The sequence below is a fragment of the Mirounga leonina genome, unplaced genomic scaffold (assembly GCF_011800145.1).
Source record: "Mirounga leonina isolate KUSES-001 unplaced genomic scaffold, KU_Mleo_1.0 Mir_125, whole genome shotgun sequence".
Classification (NCBI taxonomy): Eukaryota; Metazoa; Chordata; class Mammalia; order Carnivora; family Phocidae; genus Mirounga; species Mirounga leonina.
Window position 1 is genome coordinate 39878591 of NW_023270305.1, and position 17547 is coordinate 39896137.

The window sequence follows — 17547 nt, forward strand, 5'->3', positions numbered from 1 at the left end:
CCAATTTAAAAATTGGCAAAGGATCTGAATGGACATTTCTCCAAAGAAGGTATAAAAATGGCCAATAAACATATGAAAAGAAGCTCGACATCCCGTTACTTGCAAATGCAAATCAAAACTACAATAAGATGCCACTTCATATCCACTAGCGTGCCTATAATCAAAAAGATGGACCATAACAAGAGTTGGTAAGAATGTAGAGAAATCAGAACCCTCAGATGCTGCTGGTAGGAATGTCAAATGGTACAGCCACATTGGAAAACAATTTAGCAGTTCCTCAAAAAGTTGTGCATAGTTAGGATATGACCCAAGAATTCCACTCATCAGAACAGATACACACTCAAGAGAATTGAAAACGAATGTGCACACAAAAACGGACACATGCATGCTCACGGCAACATTATCCATAATAGCAAACAAGTGTAAACAACCCAAATGTCCATCAGGGGATGAACGGATTTTTCAAAATGTATACGCAAATGTACAGCCATACAATGGAATACTATTCAGAAAAAAAAAAGCCCCTGAAACACACTATATCATGGATGAAAATATTATGCCACATGAAAGAAGCCAGACACAAAAGGACACATACTGATTGTATGATTCCATCCACAGAAGCGGTGAAATCTCAAACCAGCCCCAGAACACTGACACAGGGCAAGGAGAGACCAAAGAAAGAACAAGCCACTCCTGATTGGAAGGTGGCCGTTTCCCAAGCAAGGGAACTTACTTTCAAAGCTTGTCTTGAGCGGCCGCAAGATGAGTAGATCTGTCCATGTGCCCAGGAGAATCTTTAAAGGTTAGAGAGGGGCCTCAACAGGATGAAGCCCTGTATACCCTTGACAGGGTCGCAACAATACTCTACTATCCCAGGGCTGTATCCTTGGGGCAGCTTCTTCTGTGCGGAAGCTAAGCGGAGTGCCCATTCCAAGGACAAAGGAAGGGGTGAGAAGCCCCCCATTGCCCTGTCCTGCTCACTAGTCAACCTGCAGTCCAGAAGCCCCTCTCAACAGCACTTCACTCTATCAAGGTGAGTGGGCTCCAGGGCAGGAAGAGTAGGCGGAACGTATATTCCAAGGGCCGGGGAGGGGTTAGGAGCCTCCCCTTGCCCCGGTTCAGCTCCAGGGTCAACGGGCGGTCAGGCCCTCTCAGTGACCTCCTCCGAAATCCATTTATATGAAATGTGCAGGATAGGTAAATCTGCGAAGACAGAAGGTAGACTAGTGGTTGCAGGGGTGGGGGACAGGGAGCGTGACTATGAATGCATATATTAATGAGTTCCTTTCTAGGGTGAAGAAAATGCTCTGCAATTAGATGGCAGTGATGATTGCGCAGCAATTTGAATATACTAAAAAATACTGAATCATACACTTTAAAAGAGTGGGTTTTATGGTATATTAACTATATCTCTGTTTAAAAAAATAAAATAATAATTGAGTGTCTACAGTACTTTTCAGGCATGGTTACAAGCAAATCCTTGTTACTCTTCGTATCTTGGGAAAATGTTAAATTGTGGTAACTCGCATATGATTTTTTTTTTAACCACATACGACAACACTGCTGCAGGTGGCTGGGGAGATGGTGGAGTTTCCCTTCAGGGAGTGTCAGTCTAGGAAAGGACAAAGCCTGGGAGAGGAAACCAGAATCTGTGAAGCACATTTGGGACAGAAAGAGATGGGACTTCTATTTCTCCATATGTCTTGCTGTTGCTGTCTAAGCCCAGCACTTCTCGAAGTCGGGCAGGTTTGAAGGCATACCCAGAAGGCATGCAAGAAAGAGCTACTGCTAACCCACAGAGGAGATCTGGAAGCCAAGGGGAGGGGCACCTCATAGCCAAGCAGGACAGGAGCCCTTTCAGGGATGTGGTGAGAAAAACTCTGGAGACAGCCTGAATTTCTTACTGCATGTTGCTGTCCATGTTGAATCTCTTGTTTCATCGTTCCCCCACCGTAAGTAAAGACTGCTATAAATATTAAGCCATGATCTTCCCTGCTGTTCAAAAAGGAATTAAGGGAATTATTTATGCCCACACTTTGCAGAACAGGGAAAGGGAAATACGCATCCCCCTGAAATCAACATCAGGGAAAGAAATTTCCCAAGAGAGACAAGGATCCGCTGTAGAGTTTGCCCTCTCCCATGAGGAGGTTCTCCCATTATTACAAAACTGCAGACTCAAGCTGTTGTTTTGCTAAAGTTGCCACTGGGTTTCCCCATAGAATCCATTAAAAAGAAAGAAACCTCGGAGTTTCAAGATAAATGCTAGTGTCAGAAAGTGAAATTTTCAGGCGCCTGGGTGGCTCAGTTGGTTAAGCGACTGCCTTCGGCTCAGGTCATGATCCTGGAGTCCCGGGATCGAGTCCCGCATCGGGCTCCCTGCTCGGCAGGGAGTCTGCTTCTCCCTCTGACCCTCCTCCCTCTCATGCTCTCTGTCTCAAATAAATAAATAAAATTAAAAAAAAAAAAAAAGAAAGTGAAATTTTCCCCTGGACAAACATGCTCTGGCCCTTTGATTTCATTCTTCCCATCCCATACATATATTCCTTTAAATAGCATATTTAGGTTCTAGTAATGTTATTACTATTTTTGAAATCAAGTTTAAATTATATACATCGCTGCCCACCCCCAACACATTGTAGCACACCATCCTGTTTCACTTTCTGCATACATATCAATACCTGGATTCATCTTTTTCATTGATTTGTTTACCACTTCCCCTCTCTAGACTGCAAGCTCACTGAGACTAAGATGGGACTGTGTCTTTCCACTTCATTCAGGACCTTCTGTACCTAGCATGTAGTAGGCTCTCAATAGTTATGGAATGAATGAATGAATGAATGAATGTCTCTTTGTCTTATATTTTTGGAGTAATACTGACCTAAAGGATATATGCAGTCCTACAAATCAGAAAGATCTGGTCTTTGTGTTGTGCAAATCACTTTTGTATCATTTTGTTGCTGGTAGAGGTTATATAATGTAAACTACTATTGTCTACTGTTCGATCATTACTATTGTTGTTAAGGAATAAGTTTGAATGGATCTACAACACTCTCTCATCCTCTTGCTACCAATGGCAAACATCCAAGGAAGCGTATTAATAGAACTGTCACCTCCTCCAAGAAGTCTCCTCTGATTCCCTTAAGGCGATTCACATAAACTTTTCCTATCTTCAGTGTCCTTTTTATAAGATCCCATTTAGGCAGTTATCTGGTATTGTCCTTAGCTGTTTCCTCTCCCTTTCACCACACACTGTGTCTTTTTTTCCTACTTTCCTAATATCTGACACATGGCAAGAAATCAATAAATACTAGTGAAATAACTGACTAACTCACTGAAGCGGGAATACTATTTTTATAAATACATCAAGTTGTTTTCTTTGGCTTTTCCTGGCCCGTAACATCCCCCTTGTTATTCCAGAGGCCCCAGGAAGATGAGGATTATCACAGCAGGAATTTGAAGGAAATAAAAAGTAGGTTTGAATTATTGACATATAGAAGAGGGTTATTTTTAGGCTTGGGATACGCTGTAAGGGAAAGCATTGGCTATAATGAAAGGGTGTTAGCCCAGCCTTCCAGTCCAGGAGACATGGAAAGGAGAAAGGGAAACAGCAGGGAAATGTGATTAACTACAAACCCTCATGGGGTTTATGAGAGAGTTATGGTAAGAGCACTCAAATGAGCATGGGGAAATCTGTCCAGCGGCCCACTTCTCTGGCCTCGTAGACTGACTGGAATAGCTTCAAGCCTCCAGGGGAAGCACCACGTGCAGTTTGTAGCCTCATCCCATGGCATGGGTGCAGGGACGGGACCAACGCTGATGGCCCGAGTTCCACATGGCTTTCGAGCAGCCTGCAGTGGATCCAGAAGTTCCCAGGAACCCCAGTACAGGGCCACAAAGAGGCTGAGAGGGCGGTGGGATTTGGGCAAAGATGCTTCCGTGACAAGAGGCAAATGGCTGAGAAACACGAGCTTTAGTAGCTGGTGTCCAAGTAATGTCCACAAAGAACCCAGATTTCCAAAAAAAAAAGGCACAAAAACTGTGGGAATTCACAGTGCCTGGATAGACAAAATCTGACTTGTATATGCCTCCCTGGATGAGAGGAACTGAAAAGCAAAGGAGGAGTGCCCAGAACGCTGAGCCTCTTTTGAAATTTCTTGGCTAAAAGCAGCCAGATTCTTACTGCGGCTCAAGGTTCTCATCTAGGAAGTAAATGTTTAAATTCTGAAGAAAAAGAGGCACCTGTGGTGGTCACATACTTAACGAACCCCTTGCCTCCTCGCCCTTGTCACACACCGCCCCACATATTTTGTCTTGACCATTAAGGTTACACTTCCCTCCTCGCTTTGCGCCTGCACGTGGTGTATTGCTAAGACCCCAAAAGGAGTGGAGACAAAGCTTGGCTCGAGCGAGGCCTTTCGCCACTAGAGCGTCTGGTCCCCAGGCCTCTCCTTTCTCCTACTAAGGTGTCTGGAGTAATCTTTTCATTTGCCACCTTGGGGTTTGCCAGCCAAACCGGCCAAGTGGTGCCCTGTGTGAGGAACTTGTGGCGGTGGGCGGACCCCTCGGAAACAAGGAAAGGACTGAGCGCAGTAAGTCATCCGGAAGCCTGCTTGGGCTTGCCCAGTTCGAGGGAACTTTCGGGCTTGGGTTTCCCGGCTCTGTCCTGGGTCAGCATTTCTCCGCTGAACAAAAGCAATACATTAAGGTTCTTAAGCAGCTCCTTAGGGGGAGCGGGGCCTCCGTATCGGAGGGCCAACTTCGGGGTTTGTTAAAGACTAGTATTGAACGTAACCCCTGGTTCCCAGATCAAGGACCTTTAGATTTAGCAGTATGGGAAAGAGTTGGAAAAAATTTAAAACGGAGCCACGAGCAAGGAAAGAGGGTACATCTCGCCTCCCTTACATTGTGGGGGCTACTGAGGTATGCTTTGAGGCCATTGCATATTGAAGATGCACTTAGCGTTCCAAAAGAAACCGAGAACCCTTTGCCCCCATGCTCCCCGCTCCCTCAGTTACCCGCCTCCGTTAACTCCCCATCCCAGCAAGATAGAGCTACCCCCCTCCCCCCCCCCCCCCCCCCCCCCCCCCCCCCCCCGCCAAGTTCCTCAGCCGCAGCTTAGCCCCACCCTGAGCAGCAACCTTTACTAAAAAGTTGCCTTTCGGAGGCAGTGCTCACAGAACTCTTAGCTTTCCCCATCATAATGGGACAACAACAACAACGTATTTACAAACCACTTGCCTTCAATGCCGAGAAAATGGTGCCGCGAGCCCATTTTCACAAGGCCTTATCGTTCTCTTGCAGACCGTTATGCCATGTCACCATGGGATTGGCAAACTCTCTGTAAAACAGCCCCTGAAGCTCCTCAATGTCTTATTTGGCGATCAGAATTTGACGATTTATGTGAGCAACAGGCTACCCAAAATCAGATGGCCGGAACAGGGCCGAGGACAATATTCCGCAATAGACCAGCAGCTCAATTTTGATCCACAAGGATATGACCAAACTTCTCTCTGCGCAAAGAGAGTCTGGGAACGCATCCCTGAAAATGATGCGACACAGGGCTCATTTGCTAGAATCAAGCAGGGACCACAGGAGCCCTTTATAGAGTTCATTGGTAAACTACGACGGGCAATAAGGAGACAGGTCAATCATAATCAGGCTGCTGATATCTTACTGCTTCGACTGGCCTTTGAGAATGCTAGTAAAGACTGCCAGGATACTATGAAAAGAGTAAGAGCTAAAGCCACTGCTGTTGGAGACCTTATCAAGGCCTGCCAATATGTAGGAACAGAAACCCACAAAGCCAGGGTTTTCGCAGCAGCTCTCAGACCCCCAAAATCCCAACAAGAAAAGAGAAAGGAAAATTCTAAAACCACGTTTTCATCGTGGAAGCCCTGTCACTTTAAAAAGGATTGTCGTTCCAATGCTCCCTCCTTTAAAGGAGAACTCTCTTTTAATCCTCCTAAGGATGCATGCCCCCTTGTAAAAAGGGCTTTCACTGGGCTAAATAATGTAGATCAAAATTTGATTGTGATGGCGATCTCCTTTCCTTGAGAAACTTCACAGGAGGCCCAGCCTTCAGGGCACTCCTCCCTTGCTTTTCAGTTAGACTCATCCAGGGAGGCATATTCAAGTCAGATTTTGTCTATCCAGTCACTGTGAATTCCCACAAAAAAACAGACCTGCCTCTGCTGTGAGGATGGCCATCTAAGGGCTCCTGCACACAACTCCTGGGCTTCTTGCCCCGGCCACCTCAGCCCATGTAAGGCCCTCCTTCACCCCCACTAAAATCCAGGTGCTTTACTGTGAGAAGCAGGAAGAGAGGAAGAAATCTGAAAGGTTGAACATTTACCTGAAAGAGATTAGAGTTATTTAAAGAGACTAAATCAGCAGAGGGACGGAAATAACATCAGTTTGGCAAATTTAAGTTTTTCTTCTTTATACAATAGTCAAGTCTCTTAGAGCAGAATTTGCTTAACTATTGGAGGGGAAAAAAGGCATTTTTTTTTTTTTTAATTATGAGAGTGGCAGTTTGCAATTCACCCTGTGAATAAAGGGACCAGGAACCAGGGGAGCTGAGTTCCACAACTGCTTAAGCAGAGCAAGCTGTATAACCCTGGTCAAAGGAGTATTTAGTACCTCTGGGTATTAGATATCTATTGTTATTATAAAATGAGCTATAATGAGGAGGTAGGATAAGGCAATCTCAAGGGAACCAACTAGTTCTGATATCCTAAGGGGATTCTTGTAAATACAGGAGTTAGTGAAATGCCATCTCATGAAGACCATTTGTGAGGGAGGTGGGTGCTTGTTTATATGGAAGGAAAATAGCACTCTGAGTCTCAAAGAGACTAACCCTCAAATCTTAACCTTGTTATTATGCTACCTCATGGAATTAATTATATGGTTACCTAAATTAAGAGGTTTATTTACCATTCTTCATCCTGTAAAGAAAAACAACAGCATTTGATCTCAACAACAGCCTCTAGTCCAACCACCATGGGAAATAGAGCAAATCCTAGAATGTGTTCTGGGTAGAACAACATGAAGTTCTATTTAAATGATATGGTGATTGCCTATATGCTACATAAGGGACATAAGTAAATTATTTTACTATATCTCCTAGAAAGATGCTTCCTATATAACAAACAGCACTTTAGATCATGTGATTTCATCTCATGCTAATTACCAAATTTTCTCTCAATAAAAAGAAAAAAAAATCTTGGTCACTGCTCACCATAATATCTAAGTGAGCTTAAGGGGGAAGAATCAAGAACACAGGGCGCCTGGGTGGCTCAGTTGGTTAAGCGACTGCCTTCGGCTCAGGTCATGATCCTGGAGTCCCGGAATCGAGTCCCGCATCGGGCTCCCTGCTCGGCAGGGAGTCTGCTTGTCCCTCTGACCCTCCTCCCTCTCATGCTCTCTGTCTCTCATTCTCTCTGTCTCAAATAAATAAATAAAATCTTTAAAAAAAAAAAAAAGAATCAAGAACACAGAGAGCAAGAGAGAGAATAAGAATGTGAACTCATTCTAGAAGGAGTCTTTGCCACATGTGAAATATATCCACAGAAACATATTAAATGGAAATTCAGAGGCAAGAAGGAAAATATTTCTGCAAGGGAATATGAAATATGAGTGCACACCTTCCCCAAGCATGGCACTAGCCATCTGCTTTGCCCTAGAGTACGTAAGCATTCCATCAGGATATTGCTCCTTCAAAATAAAATGAGCACCAGCATTAGAAAATAGAAAAGCTTGTGGTAGCCGAGGAAAGAGGACACCCAGTCAACATCATCTGTTGTCAAAGAAGTCATTTAAAAAGTAATCTGATATGAAGCCAAACGGATGGAAAAGCTGGTGATATTACTGATTAAATTTGAGTGCAATTTAATGTACATTACCGAGGAGATAGTTTTAGTTTTACAATTTGCTATGTTATAGCATCAACCTAGTGTGGAAGATTAAAACAATTTTGTATGTGTGTGTGTCAGGCAGAAGGCAGATAATGTGTGAGCAAGTAAAACTTTGATAGCTGAACTCTCTAACCAAATGTGGAATGTAAATTTTACTCCTGGCTAATTCCAACCCAAAGAAATTGTAACAGCTCTGTCCAAGAGCTCAGGACTTCATCGAAATTAAAAATTTTTGTGCTTCAAAAGTCCCTTAAAACAGGGTACCTGGGTGGCTCAGTGGGTTAAGCCTCCAACTCTTGATTTTGGCTCAGGTCATAATCTCAGGGCTGTGGGATCAAGCCCTGTATCAAGCTCCACGCTCAGTGCAGAGTCTGCTTGAGATTCTCTCTCCCTCTGCCCCTCCCCCCCACTTGCACACCTGCTCTTGAAAGAAAGAAAGAAAGAAAGAAAGGGAGAAAGAAAGAAAGTCCTTTTTAAAAAAGCAGGAAAACAAGGTATGGTCTGGGAGAAATATTTCCAAATCATATATCTGACAAAAGAATTGCATGTAGAATGTATAAATAATTCTCAAGACCCAACAATACAAAAACAACTCAATTTAAGAATTGGCAAAAAAACTGAACATTTACTAAGGAAGATATAAGGATAAACACATGAAAAGATGTTCAACATCATTAGCCATTAGAGAAATGCAAATTAAAATCATAATAAGATACCATAACACACTTATTATTAGAATGACTAAATTCTTAAAAATACTGACAATACAAAGTGGAAGGCAGAGGACAGAGCAACTTGAACTCTCATACAATGCTGGTGAGAAAGCAAGATGGTACAACCACTCTGGAAAATAGTTTGGCAGTTTCTTATATAGTAAAACATACTCTTAACATATGACCTACCAGTCCCACTCTTGGGTATTTATCCTAGAGTAATGAAAACTTACTGTATTTGTTTGCTAGGACTGACATCACAAAATACAACAGATTGGGTGGCTTAAGCAACAAAAATATTTTCTCACAATTCTGGTGACTTGAAGTCTGAGATCAAGGCATCAGCAGGGATGGTTTCTTCTGAAGCCTCTCTCCTTAGCTTGTAGATGGCCATTTTCTCCCTGTGTCTTCACGTGGCCTCCCCTCTACACCTGTCTGGGTCTAAATTTCCTCCTCTTAAAAAGGACACCAGTCGGGCGCCTGGGTGGCTCAGTTGGTTAAGCGACTGCTTTCGGCTCAGGTCATGATCCTGGAGTCCCTGGATCGAGTCCCGCATCGGGCTCCCTGCTCGGTAGGGAGCCTGTTTCTCCCTCTGACCCTCCCCCCTCTCATGTGCTCTCTCTCTCTCATTCTCTCTGTCTCAAATAAATAAATAAAATCTTTTAAAAAAAAGGACACCAGTCCTATTGGATTAGGGTCCACCCTAATGCTCTCATTTTAACTTAATTACCTCTTTACCTCTAAATACAGTCACACTCCGATGCACTGGGGGTTAGGACTTCAATGTACAAATTTGGGGGATCATGATTCAGCCCATAGCTGGCCCCCAAAATTCTTGTCCTTCTTACATACAAAATGCATTCACCCCATCCCACTAGCCTCCAAAGTCTTAATCCATTCCAGAATCAACTCTGAGTCAAAAATTCCATCTAAATAAGACTTGAAGTATAATTCATCCTGAGGCAAAATTCCTCCCCAGCTTGAAATCTGTGAAACTAGACAACAAATTATCTGTCTCTAATATACAATGGTTGGACAAGCATAAGGTAGATACTCCCATTCCAAAGGGGAGAAATCAGAGAAAAGCAAGGACTCACAGGTCCCAAGTGCAAAACTTAGCAAGGCAAATCCCATTAGATTTTTTTTTTTTTTAAGTCTTGAGAATAATTCCCTTTGGCTCAGTGCTTTGTCCTCCAGGCCAAGGTGGCTCTGATGTCTGAAAGCACTATAGTAGCAACCTTTCCCCTCATCCCTGGGTAGTGGCAGCCTGGTCTGATGAAACTGAGGAGATGCCTCACCCTCTGAAACCTAGGAGGTGGCCTCCCGCCTCCCCCCCCCAGGCCTGTTCCCTCTGTACCTGTGGTGGCAGAGGCCACCTTGCTGACCTCTAAACCACCTTCAGGGGCATTCTTCCCTTTTCTTGATGGATAAAATGTTCACAAATAGCTCTAATGGCCTCTCTTGTAGAATCCCAGAAATCCAGCATCCGCCTCCCTTTATTTCATCTGGTCTCTTTCCCCTTCAGTCTGAACCAGCAGCATTTCTGCCCATATAACATTTGCAAAACCCTTGTTGGTCTCCAATGCAACAGGGGTCCAAACCATCAGAAAACAGAGTCCTCTGCAGATCTTGCCTGGATAACCACATCTCTATTCCTGGCTCCTGCCGAGATGGTTGACTGAATCAATGAGTCATACCTGTAATCTCTTTAGCAATGGGTGTCTACCACACCCTTGAGGGTCTTTGCAGAACATGCTTTCTGACATTTTGCAATGTGGATAACTTGAGAATTTACCAAATCTTCATATTTTGATTCATTTTTGCTTAACAATTCCTTCTTCAATGTATCTCTCTCCAGCAAAGAGAAACCGTACCATGCTTTCAACACTTTGCTTAGAAATCTCCTTAGCTAAATACTCAAGTTCATCATTTACAAGTTCTACTTTTCACAAAATGCAACAAAATTCAGCCAAGTTCTTTGCCACCTTATAACAAAGATAGCCTTTCCTCTGGTTTCTAATAAGAAATATACCTATGTATAAATTTCTATAGCAACTTCATTCATAATCGCCCCAGACTAGACATGATCCAAATGTCCTTCAGTAGGTGAATAGATAAACCCTGGTACATCCATACTATGGAATGCTGCTCAGCAAGAAAAAGGAATGGACTGTTGACACATAACTTCAATGAATCTCAAAGGCATTATGCTGAGTTAAGGCAATTCTAAAGGTTACATTTTGTATGATTCCACTTATATGACATTTTCAAAAAGACAGAAGTATAGTGGTTGCCAGGGGTGAGGTGGGTTAGAGATGTGACTATAAAGGGAGACTGTGAGGGAATGTTTTGGAGTGGCAGAACTGTCCTGCATCCTGATTGTGATGATGATTTCATGAATCTATACCTATGTCAAAATTCGTAGAACTATACACAATAAGAAAAGAAGTCAGTTTTACTGTGTGATAATTTTTTAAAAAAACAAAACTGTCAAAACTTCAAAAGAGCTTAATCTATTTCAGCTTAAAGTTTTAACTCTACCCTAAAGAAACTATGATTTACACCGCAAAATTCCCTTAAACTCTCACCATATGTAATTATTACAGAAAAAAACCTAGGCGACTCATATTGACTCAACCTCTGATTCATTCTACCTTGCTCAATTCTGACCTTTCAAGGTTCTAATAAAAATTAATATCACAGTCATATGTCCAAGAGGTGCAAACTGTACTTCTAAGTATCCCCAGATATACCCCTGAATGATACCAAATAAGGAGGGAGGATAGATTGAAAGAGAAATAAAAGTCTGCCTTAAAGGGACCACTTCAGGTTGTTTTTTGCTTTTTTTAACCACAGATCCTGAGATTATGCTGCAAGTCATACAACTGTGGATTCTTGTTTCCTGATATAAATACTGTTCAGAATCCTACAACCTGGGTATCTCTTCTCTCCAGGCGTCAAACTCCACGGTTCACTAAAATAAGAAATGGCTTGTAGACAGTTTCATCCAAAGACTTTTAAATCAAAGTGCATGCTTAGGACAAAGAACTTACATTTAATTTGTCTTCTCTTACTGCCTGCCCCTTAACTTTATGTTGGTTCAAGATAGAGTGTTATGATTCTTTCCCCTAGTTTTTTTCTGCTGTCATCTTCATTGTCTTTGTTCCTGTAAAGACTTTGAATTCCTTAATTCACCTTTCCCAATCAGTGGCTGCCAACTTTTCCAACTGCTGGATTTTGTCATTCAGCCCCAGATCTCTCTAGTAAGAATCTTACAGCCCTACCCAGAAATCCAAATGGCACTATTTTTCACCCCAAAACTAATCATTACATTCCCTTAAATATTCAGCATGGGGGGGGTAGTGTAGGGGAGCCTGTGTGATTCAGTCGGTTAAACATCTGACTCCTGATTTCAGCTCAGGTCATGATCTCAGGGTCGTGGGATCAAGCCCCGAGTGTGGCTCCGTGCTGAGCCCTGAGTTTGCTTGTACCTCTCCCTCTGCTCCTCCAAGCCCTCTTGTGTGCTCACTCCCTCTCTCTCTAAAATAAATAAGTAAATAAGATCTTTAAAAAAAAATTCAGGCATGCCTGGATGGCTCAGTCAATTAAGCAGTCGATTCTTGTTTCTGCTCAGGTCATGCATGATCTCCGGGTGGTGAGGTGGAGCCCTACTTCAGGCTCCACACTCAGCACAGAGTCTGCTTGAGATTCTCTCTCCCTCTCCCTGGGCCCCTCCCCGAACTCGTGCTCTTCTTTTCCTCTCTCTCTAAAATAAATAAATAAATCTTAAGAAAAATTCAACACAGGAATATTATGAACCCTGATATATTTTAATTGGACCTTAGTCCTGTATTACTAATTGCTGGTACTAATATCTCCCTGAGCTTCAAAGGAACTTAAGAAGCATCAGAAATAAGAATGGCTATAGTTTGGGGTGCCTGGGTGGCTCAGTCATTAAGTGTCTGCCTTCAGCTCAGGTCATGATCCCAGAGTCCTGGGATCGAGCCCCACATTGGGCTCCCTACTCAGCAGGAAGCCTGCTTCTCCCTCTCCCACTCCCCCTGCTTGTGTTCCCTCTCTCGCTATGTCTCTCTCAAATAAATAAAATCTTAACCAAAAAAAAAGAATGGCTATAGTTAAGTTATTTTATGAAAAAGCTGTTTAGAAATTAGTACATGAGCTAATGATCTATTTAATTTCACCTAAAGTAATGGTCCTCCACAATGAGGCTAATTAGGTCCAGAGAGGAATTGATACTGACCTGTTATCATAAACAATACATTTATGTCCCCTCATTGTGTACCCTGAGGAATACTCTTGCATTAACAGATGGCCCTCTCATGCTTAGCATACACAATTGAACTACCACTACCACCCACCTATCACCTACCCCTGTTCCTCATCATGAATTAAGAGCACAACATATTAATTCAAAAAAGGAATCTGAGATTTTTAATTTCCCCAGATTACAAAAAAAAAAAAAATTCTACTATGGATAGGAATTCATGAACAAAAATATATGAGCTGAAGTAGATTTCTGATTACCAACTAGATAGGAAATAAAATGGCTCAAACTCTAGGGGCCAGACCAGCATAAACTCATTAATTAAAGAAGTCCTGTTTAATCCATGTGTTCTTGACCACTTATTGGCCAGTCAATACAGGGTCTGTACAATTAATCATAGGTGTTATTGTGACTGGGTGAACATTTCAAGGAAAGGAACTCAATCAGTCAACTAAAAAAAAGACACTGGTTATCTAAGATTGACCAAACTAACCCATGGAACTACTCTCTACTACTCTCTAGGTAGTCATAGCCCAGCTAGAATATTGGCTATGAAGTGGGTTCCAACATTTCTGTTGTTGTCCCTATACTCCTTGCTTCTCTACTATTTGATACCCAGATGCTTGACTGTTGCCAAGTAGTTGTTATCCCAACACAACCTCCCCTTGATCGTGGTGCATTGAAAAAGAACCAAAGTTCTCTCAGTCAGCTCGAGATCACTGGAATCAGAGGTTGACTTAAAGGGGAGGCTGAGACATCATAACAGGGAGTGGTATAGACCTGGCCGAACTAACTGAAGTGCTGGTGTCAATGGAAGGACACCAACAGCCAACAGATCCAAATACATCATTTATACCCTATGTCTGAATCACAAGGTTTCTTAGAGAAGCCACAAATAATTAAAATTGTCTTTCCTGGTAACTGTCAGCTTGCTCAAAGACAAATGGTCCTCTTTGATAGCTTTCAGTCATTCAGCTTACCCAAGGGGGCAAAAGAGATTCTGTTCTAGAGACCATAGGCAAATTTACCTTTTTAAAAAATCTGTCCTTATTTCAGTCCATGAAAAATCTATGTATGCTGTTTCTCCCTCATATATGAATAAACCTCATGGCACTCCTACTAAGTATGGTATAGTCAGCTTATCATGGTATATGGACCTGTATATATATAGAGAGAGAGATTCCACTGTACATATATAACATATTTTATTCAACCATGACCTAATGTAAAACTGGTTATTTTCACTATTAGAAAGCAGTATTGTGGGAGATGTTTTTACAATTTATATTTTCCGTGATTATTTCCTTTGAGGGATCTTCAGAAGTAGATATATTTGATAAATGAGTATTCAAAATGTTGAGAATTTGAAAGAAATTACCAATTTGTTTTCCAGAAAGATTCTACAAAATTTACTTTCCTGCCAACAATATATGAGACCCGATTTAACTACATCTTTGCAAGAGCCAGGCATTATTGCTCATACTTGGGAAAAAAAAAAACCGGTGCTGACGCTTTTTTAATTTATATTTTATTGATGATTCTTCAGCTTGAAATCTCTTATATAAGTTTTGTATGCCATGGATCTTTCTATTTCTCATCAGTTAACTTACTTGTTCATGTACTTTGCATATCCTTTTTTTATTATTGATTATAATAGCTTTGCATATATAAGGGCTATTAAGTATATTAATTTAATGCAGTAAGATTTTACCAAAAATATCTATCCTGTACATATGTAATCTCAATCAAAATAACAATGGGAATTTTTATACAACTTGATGACCCAATTATAAAATTAATCTGGAAGAATAAATATATGAGAAGAGTTTAAACATTTTTAGAAAACGAGTATACTTCCCTTACTGAATATATGTTATGTAGCAGCATTTCAAACAGTAACAACTGACTATCCAAAAGAGAAAGAGAAAAATGTCTTCTACTTTACACAATATAAGAACAACAAGAAAGTTATTCCAGGGTGGTCTTAAAATCTAAAACTAAAATCGAAACTATAAACATGATCAAAGAAAAGATACATTTTTAAATAAACTTTTTAGAGTAATTGTAAATTTACAGAAAAGATGTAAACATAATACAGAGGACTCCCCTAAACTGTAAATCCCTCACCTAATTTTCTCTACTATTAACATCTGATATCGCCATGGTACATTAGTCAAAACTAATTACCAAAATGCTGGTATGCAACCATTAACTAATCATCAGACGTCATTCAGATTTTTGCCAGTTTTCCATGACAGCCCTTTTTCTTTCTTATGATGGGAGATCTTACTATGTTGGAAAACCTTTTCTAAGACATGAAACTGAGACACCATAAAAGAAAAGATTGATAGACTTGGCTGCATAACATAGACTTGGCTGCATAACAGTGAAAATGTTTCCATATGAAACACCCTGTATACATAATGAAAAATCAATGAAAATGTCAATGTGTATTTATTAATTTTTTCATCATTCCTTACTCAGCCCTGGAGACAGAGCAGTGAACAAAATAGGCAAAATCCTGTGTATCCCTAACACTACTTTCTAATGAGAGGGAAGAGACAAGACAACAAACCAAATAAATAATCAAGTTTCTAGTCTATTAAAAGGTGTTAAATGTTATAGGTAACAATAAAGCAAGGAGAGGAATGAGGAGTTCTAGGTGGGAGAGGTGGGACCAGTGGGAATATATCATTTTCTTTTTTTTTTTTTTTTAAGATTGTATTTATTTATTTATTTGTCAGAGAGAGGGAGAGAGCACAAGCAGGGAGAGCAACAGGAAGAGGGAGAGGAGGGAGAAGCAGACTTCCCGCGAGCAAGGAGCCTGATGAGGAACTCTATCCCAGGACTCTGAGATCACAACCTGAGCAGAAGGCAGGCGCTTAACCGACTGAGCCATCCAGGCATCCCATCTATATTTTCAATAGAGCAGTCAAGGTCACCTTCAATAAGAAAGTGTCATTTAAAAAATAACAAGGACTCTCTCGGGTCTCGCTACCAAGATGACCAAGAAAAGAAGGAATAATGGTCGTGCCAAAAAGGGCCGCGGCCACGCGCAGCCTATTCGCTGCACCAGCTGCGCCCGTTGTGTGCCCAAGGATAAGGCCATTAAGAAGTTCATTATTCGGAACATAGTAGAGGCCGCCGCCGGCAGGGACATTTCCGAAGCGAGTGTCTTCGACGCCTATGTGCTTCCCAAGCTGTATGTGAAACTACATTATTGTGTGAGTTGTGCCATTCACAGCAAGGTAGTCAGGAATCGCTCTCGTGAAGCACGGAAGGACCGAACACCCCCACCCTGATTTAGAGCTGCGGGTGCTGCCCCACGACCTCCACCAAAGCCCATGTAAGGAGCTAAGTCCTTAAGGACTGAAGAAAAGCTGCTCTCCAGAAAAAAAATAAATGGCAATTACACATCAAAAATTAAAAAATAAATAAAAAAATTAAAAATGACAAGGAATAAAACTATACATATCTGGGAGATGGTGTTTCAGGCAGAGACGAGCCAGAACAGAGTCCGGGCATATATTCCCCTGCGGCCCGAGGGGAGTAACCCAGGAGAGTCATCCAGATGAGATCTGAGCGATAACAGTGCCCAGACTGGGAAAGGCCTCCAAGGCCAGCATTTTTGAGTTTTGAGTTTTGTTTCTGTTTTGTTTTAATTTGTTCTCACTGAGTATATAGTAAAGTAAAATGTAATATTCCTAATATAAAACAACATTCAAATAGCAACAATATATTATCATCAACCCTAAGGACAAAAACAAATTAAAAGTAAGGAGCTTAATGCTCCCTGTTGAAAATAGATTTTCTTCCCCTCTTTTTTTCTTAGAGCATTGACTTTAGAATACTTGTAATTGTAGGGTACTTTCTCATCTCTTTGAAATATATATATAAATCTTTTTGAAAACTAGATAGGCCTTTTGTCAGCTTTATGATCCAAGACTGGCTTTCTCAAGGACCTGGGAACCATCTATTTGAAATGTAATCATCAAGGGAGAGAGCACCACCATCTCCCTATTTCCTTGGGAGGCTAGCACCTACCTTTAGTAGGCACCTTGCTCCAAGTTGCAAAACTACCTCTTGTCATAAAGCTTGGATAAGCTCTGGATAAAGCCGATTAGCTAGCCCTGATGATCACTGCAATTACCAGGTGAATCCAGGATAAACTGTGTGTGACAAATGGCGCTCTTCAGTCCAGTTGTTGTTTATCTTGAGAATATGTACAGAATGGCTTGAATCTGCTTGGCTGTATAAGGGTTTCCTGTATAAGAGATTCCTTTCTGTTTGTGCAGTCTCTTAGTGGATTGCCTGTGATGTGCCTGCCTTACATTCCAGCTTGATGCTTCTTCAAGAACAAAATTGTTTCCTTTCTCTACTACCTTTATGGAGAGGTTTTCTGTGTAGGGAGATTTGGGTTTTCATTGGATTTCCCCAACACAACCCATATTGCATGCTTGCTATGTATTAGGCACTGCCGTGAGTGTTGACATGTTTAACAGCCTCACATAATCAATAAGAAATTTGCATCAATGAGAAAAGCAAAATAACCCAGTTGGAAATTAGGAAGGGATATTCACATGCCATTAACAGAAGAAAGAAAGAAAAATAACAAAAAAATTAAGTGACAGCCTTT

The 17547-nt window shown here is 41.5% G+C and overlaps 1 protein-coding gene across 1 annotated transcript; it reads left to right on the forward strand.

The window, feature by feature from the left end:
* Positions 1 to 15890: 15890 nt before the first annotated feature.
* On the forward strand, positions 15891 to 16294 carry LOC118007435 (40S ribosomal protein S26-like). Its single transcript, XM_035000479.1, has one exon. It carries the CDS (start codon positions 15914 to 15916, stop codon positions 16211 to 16213), a length of 300 nt encoding a protein of 99 aa, XP_034856370.1. The 5' UTR covers positions 15891 to 15913; the 3' UTR covers positions 16214 to 16294.
* The last annotated feature ends 1253 nt before the right edge of the window (positions 16295 to 17547 follow it).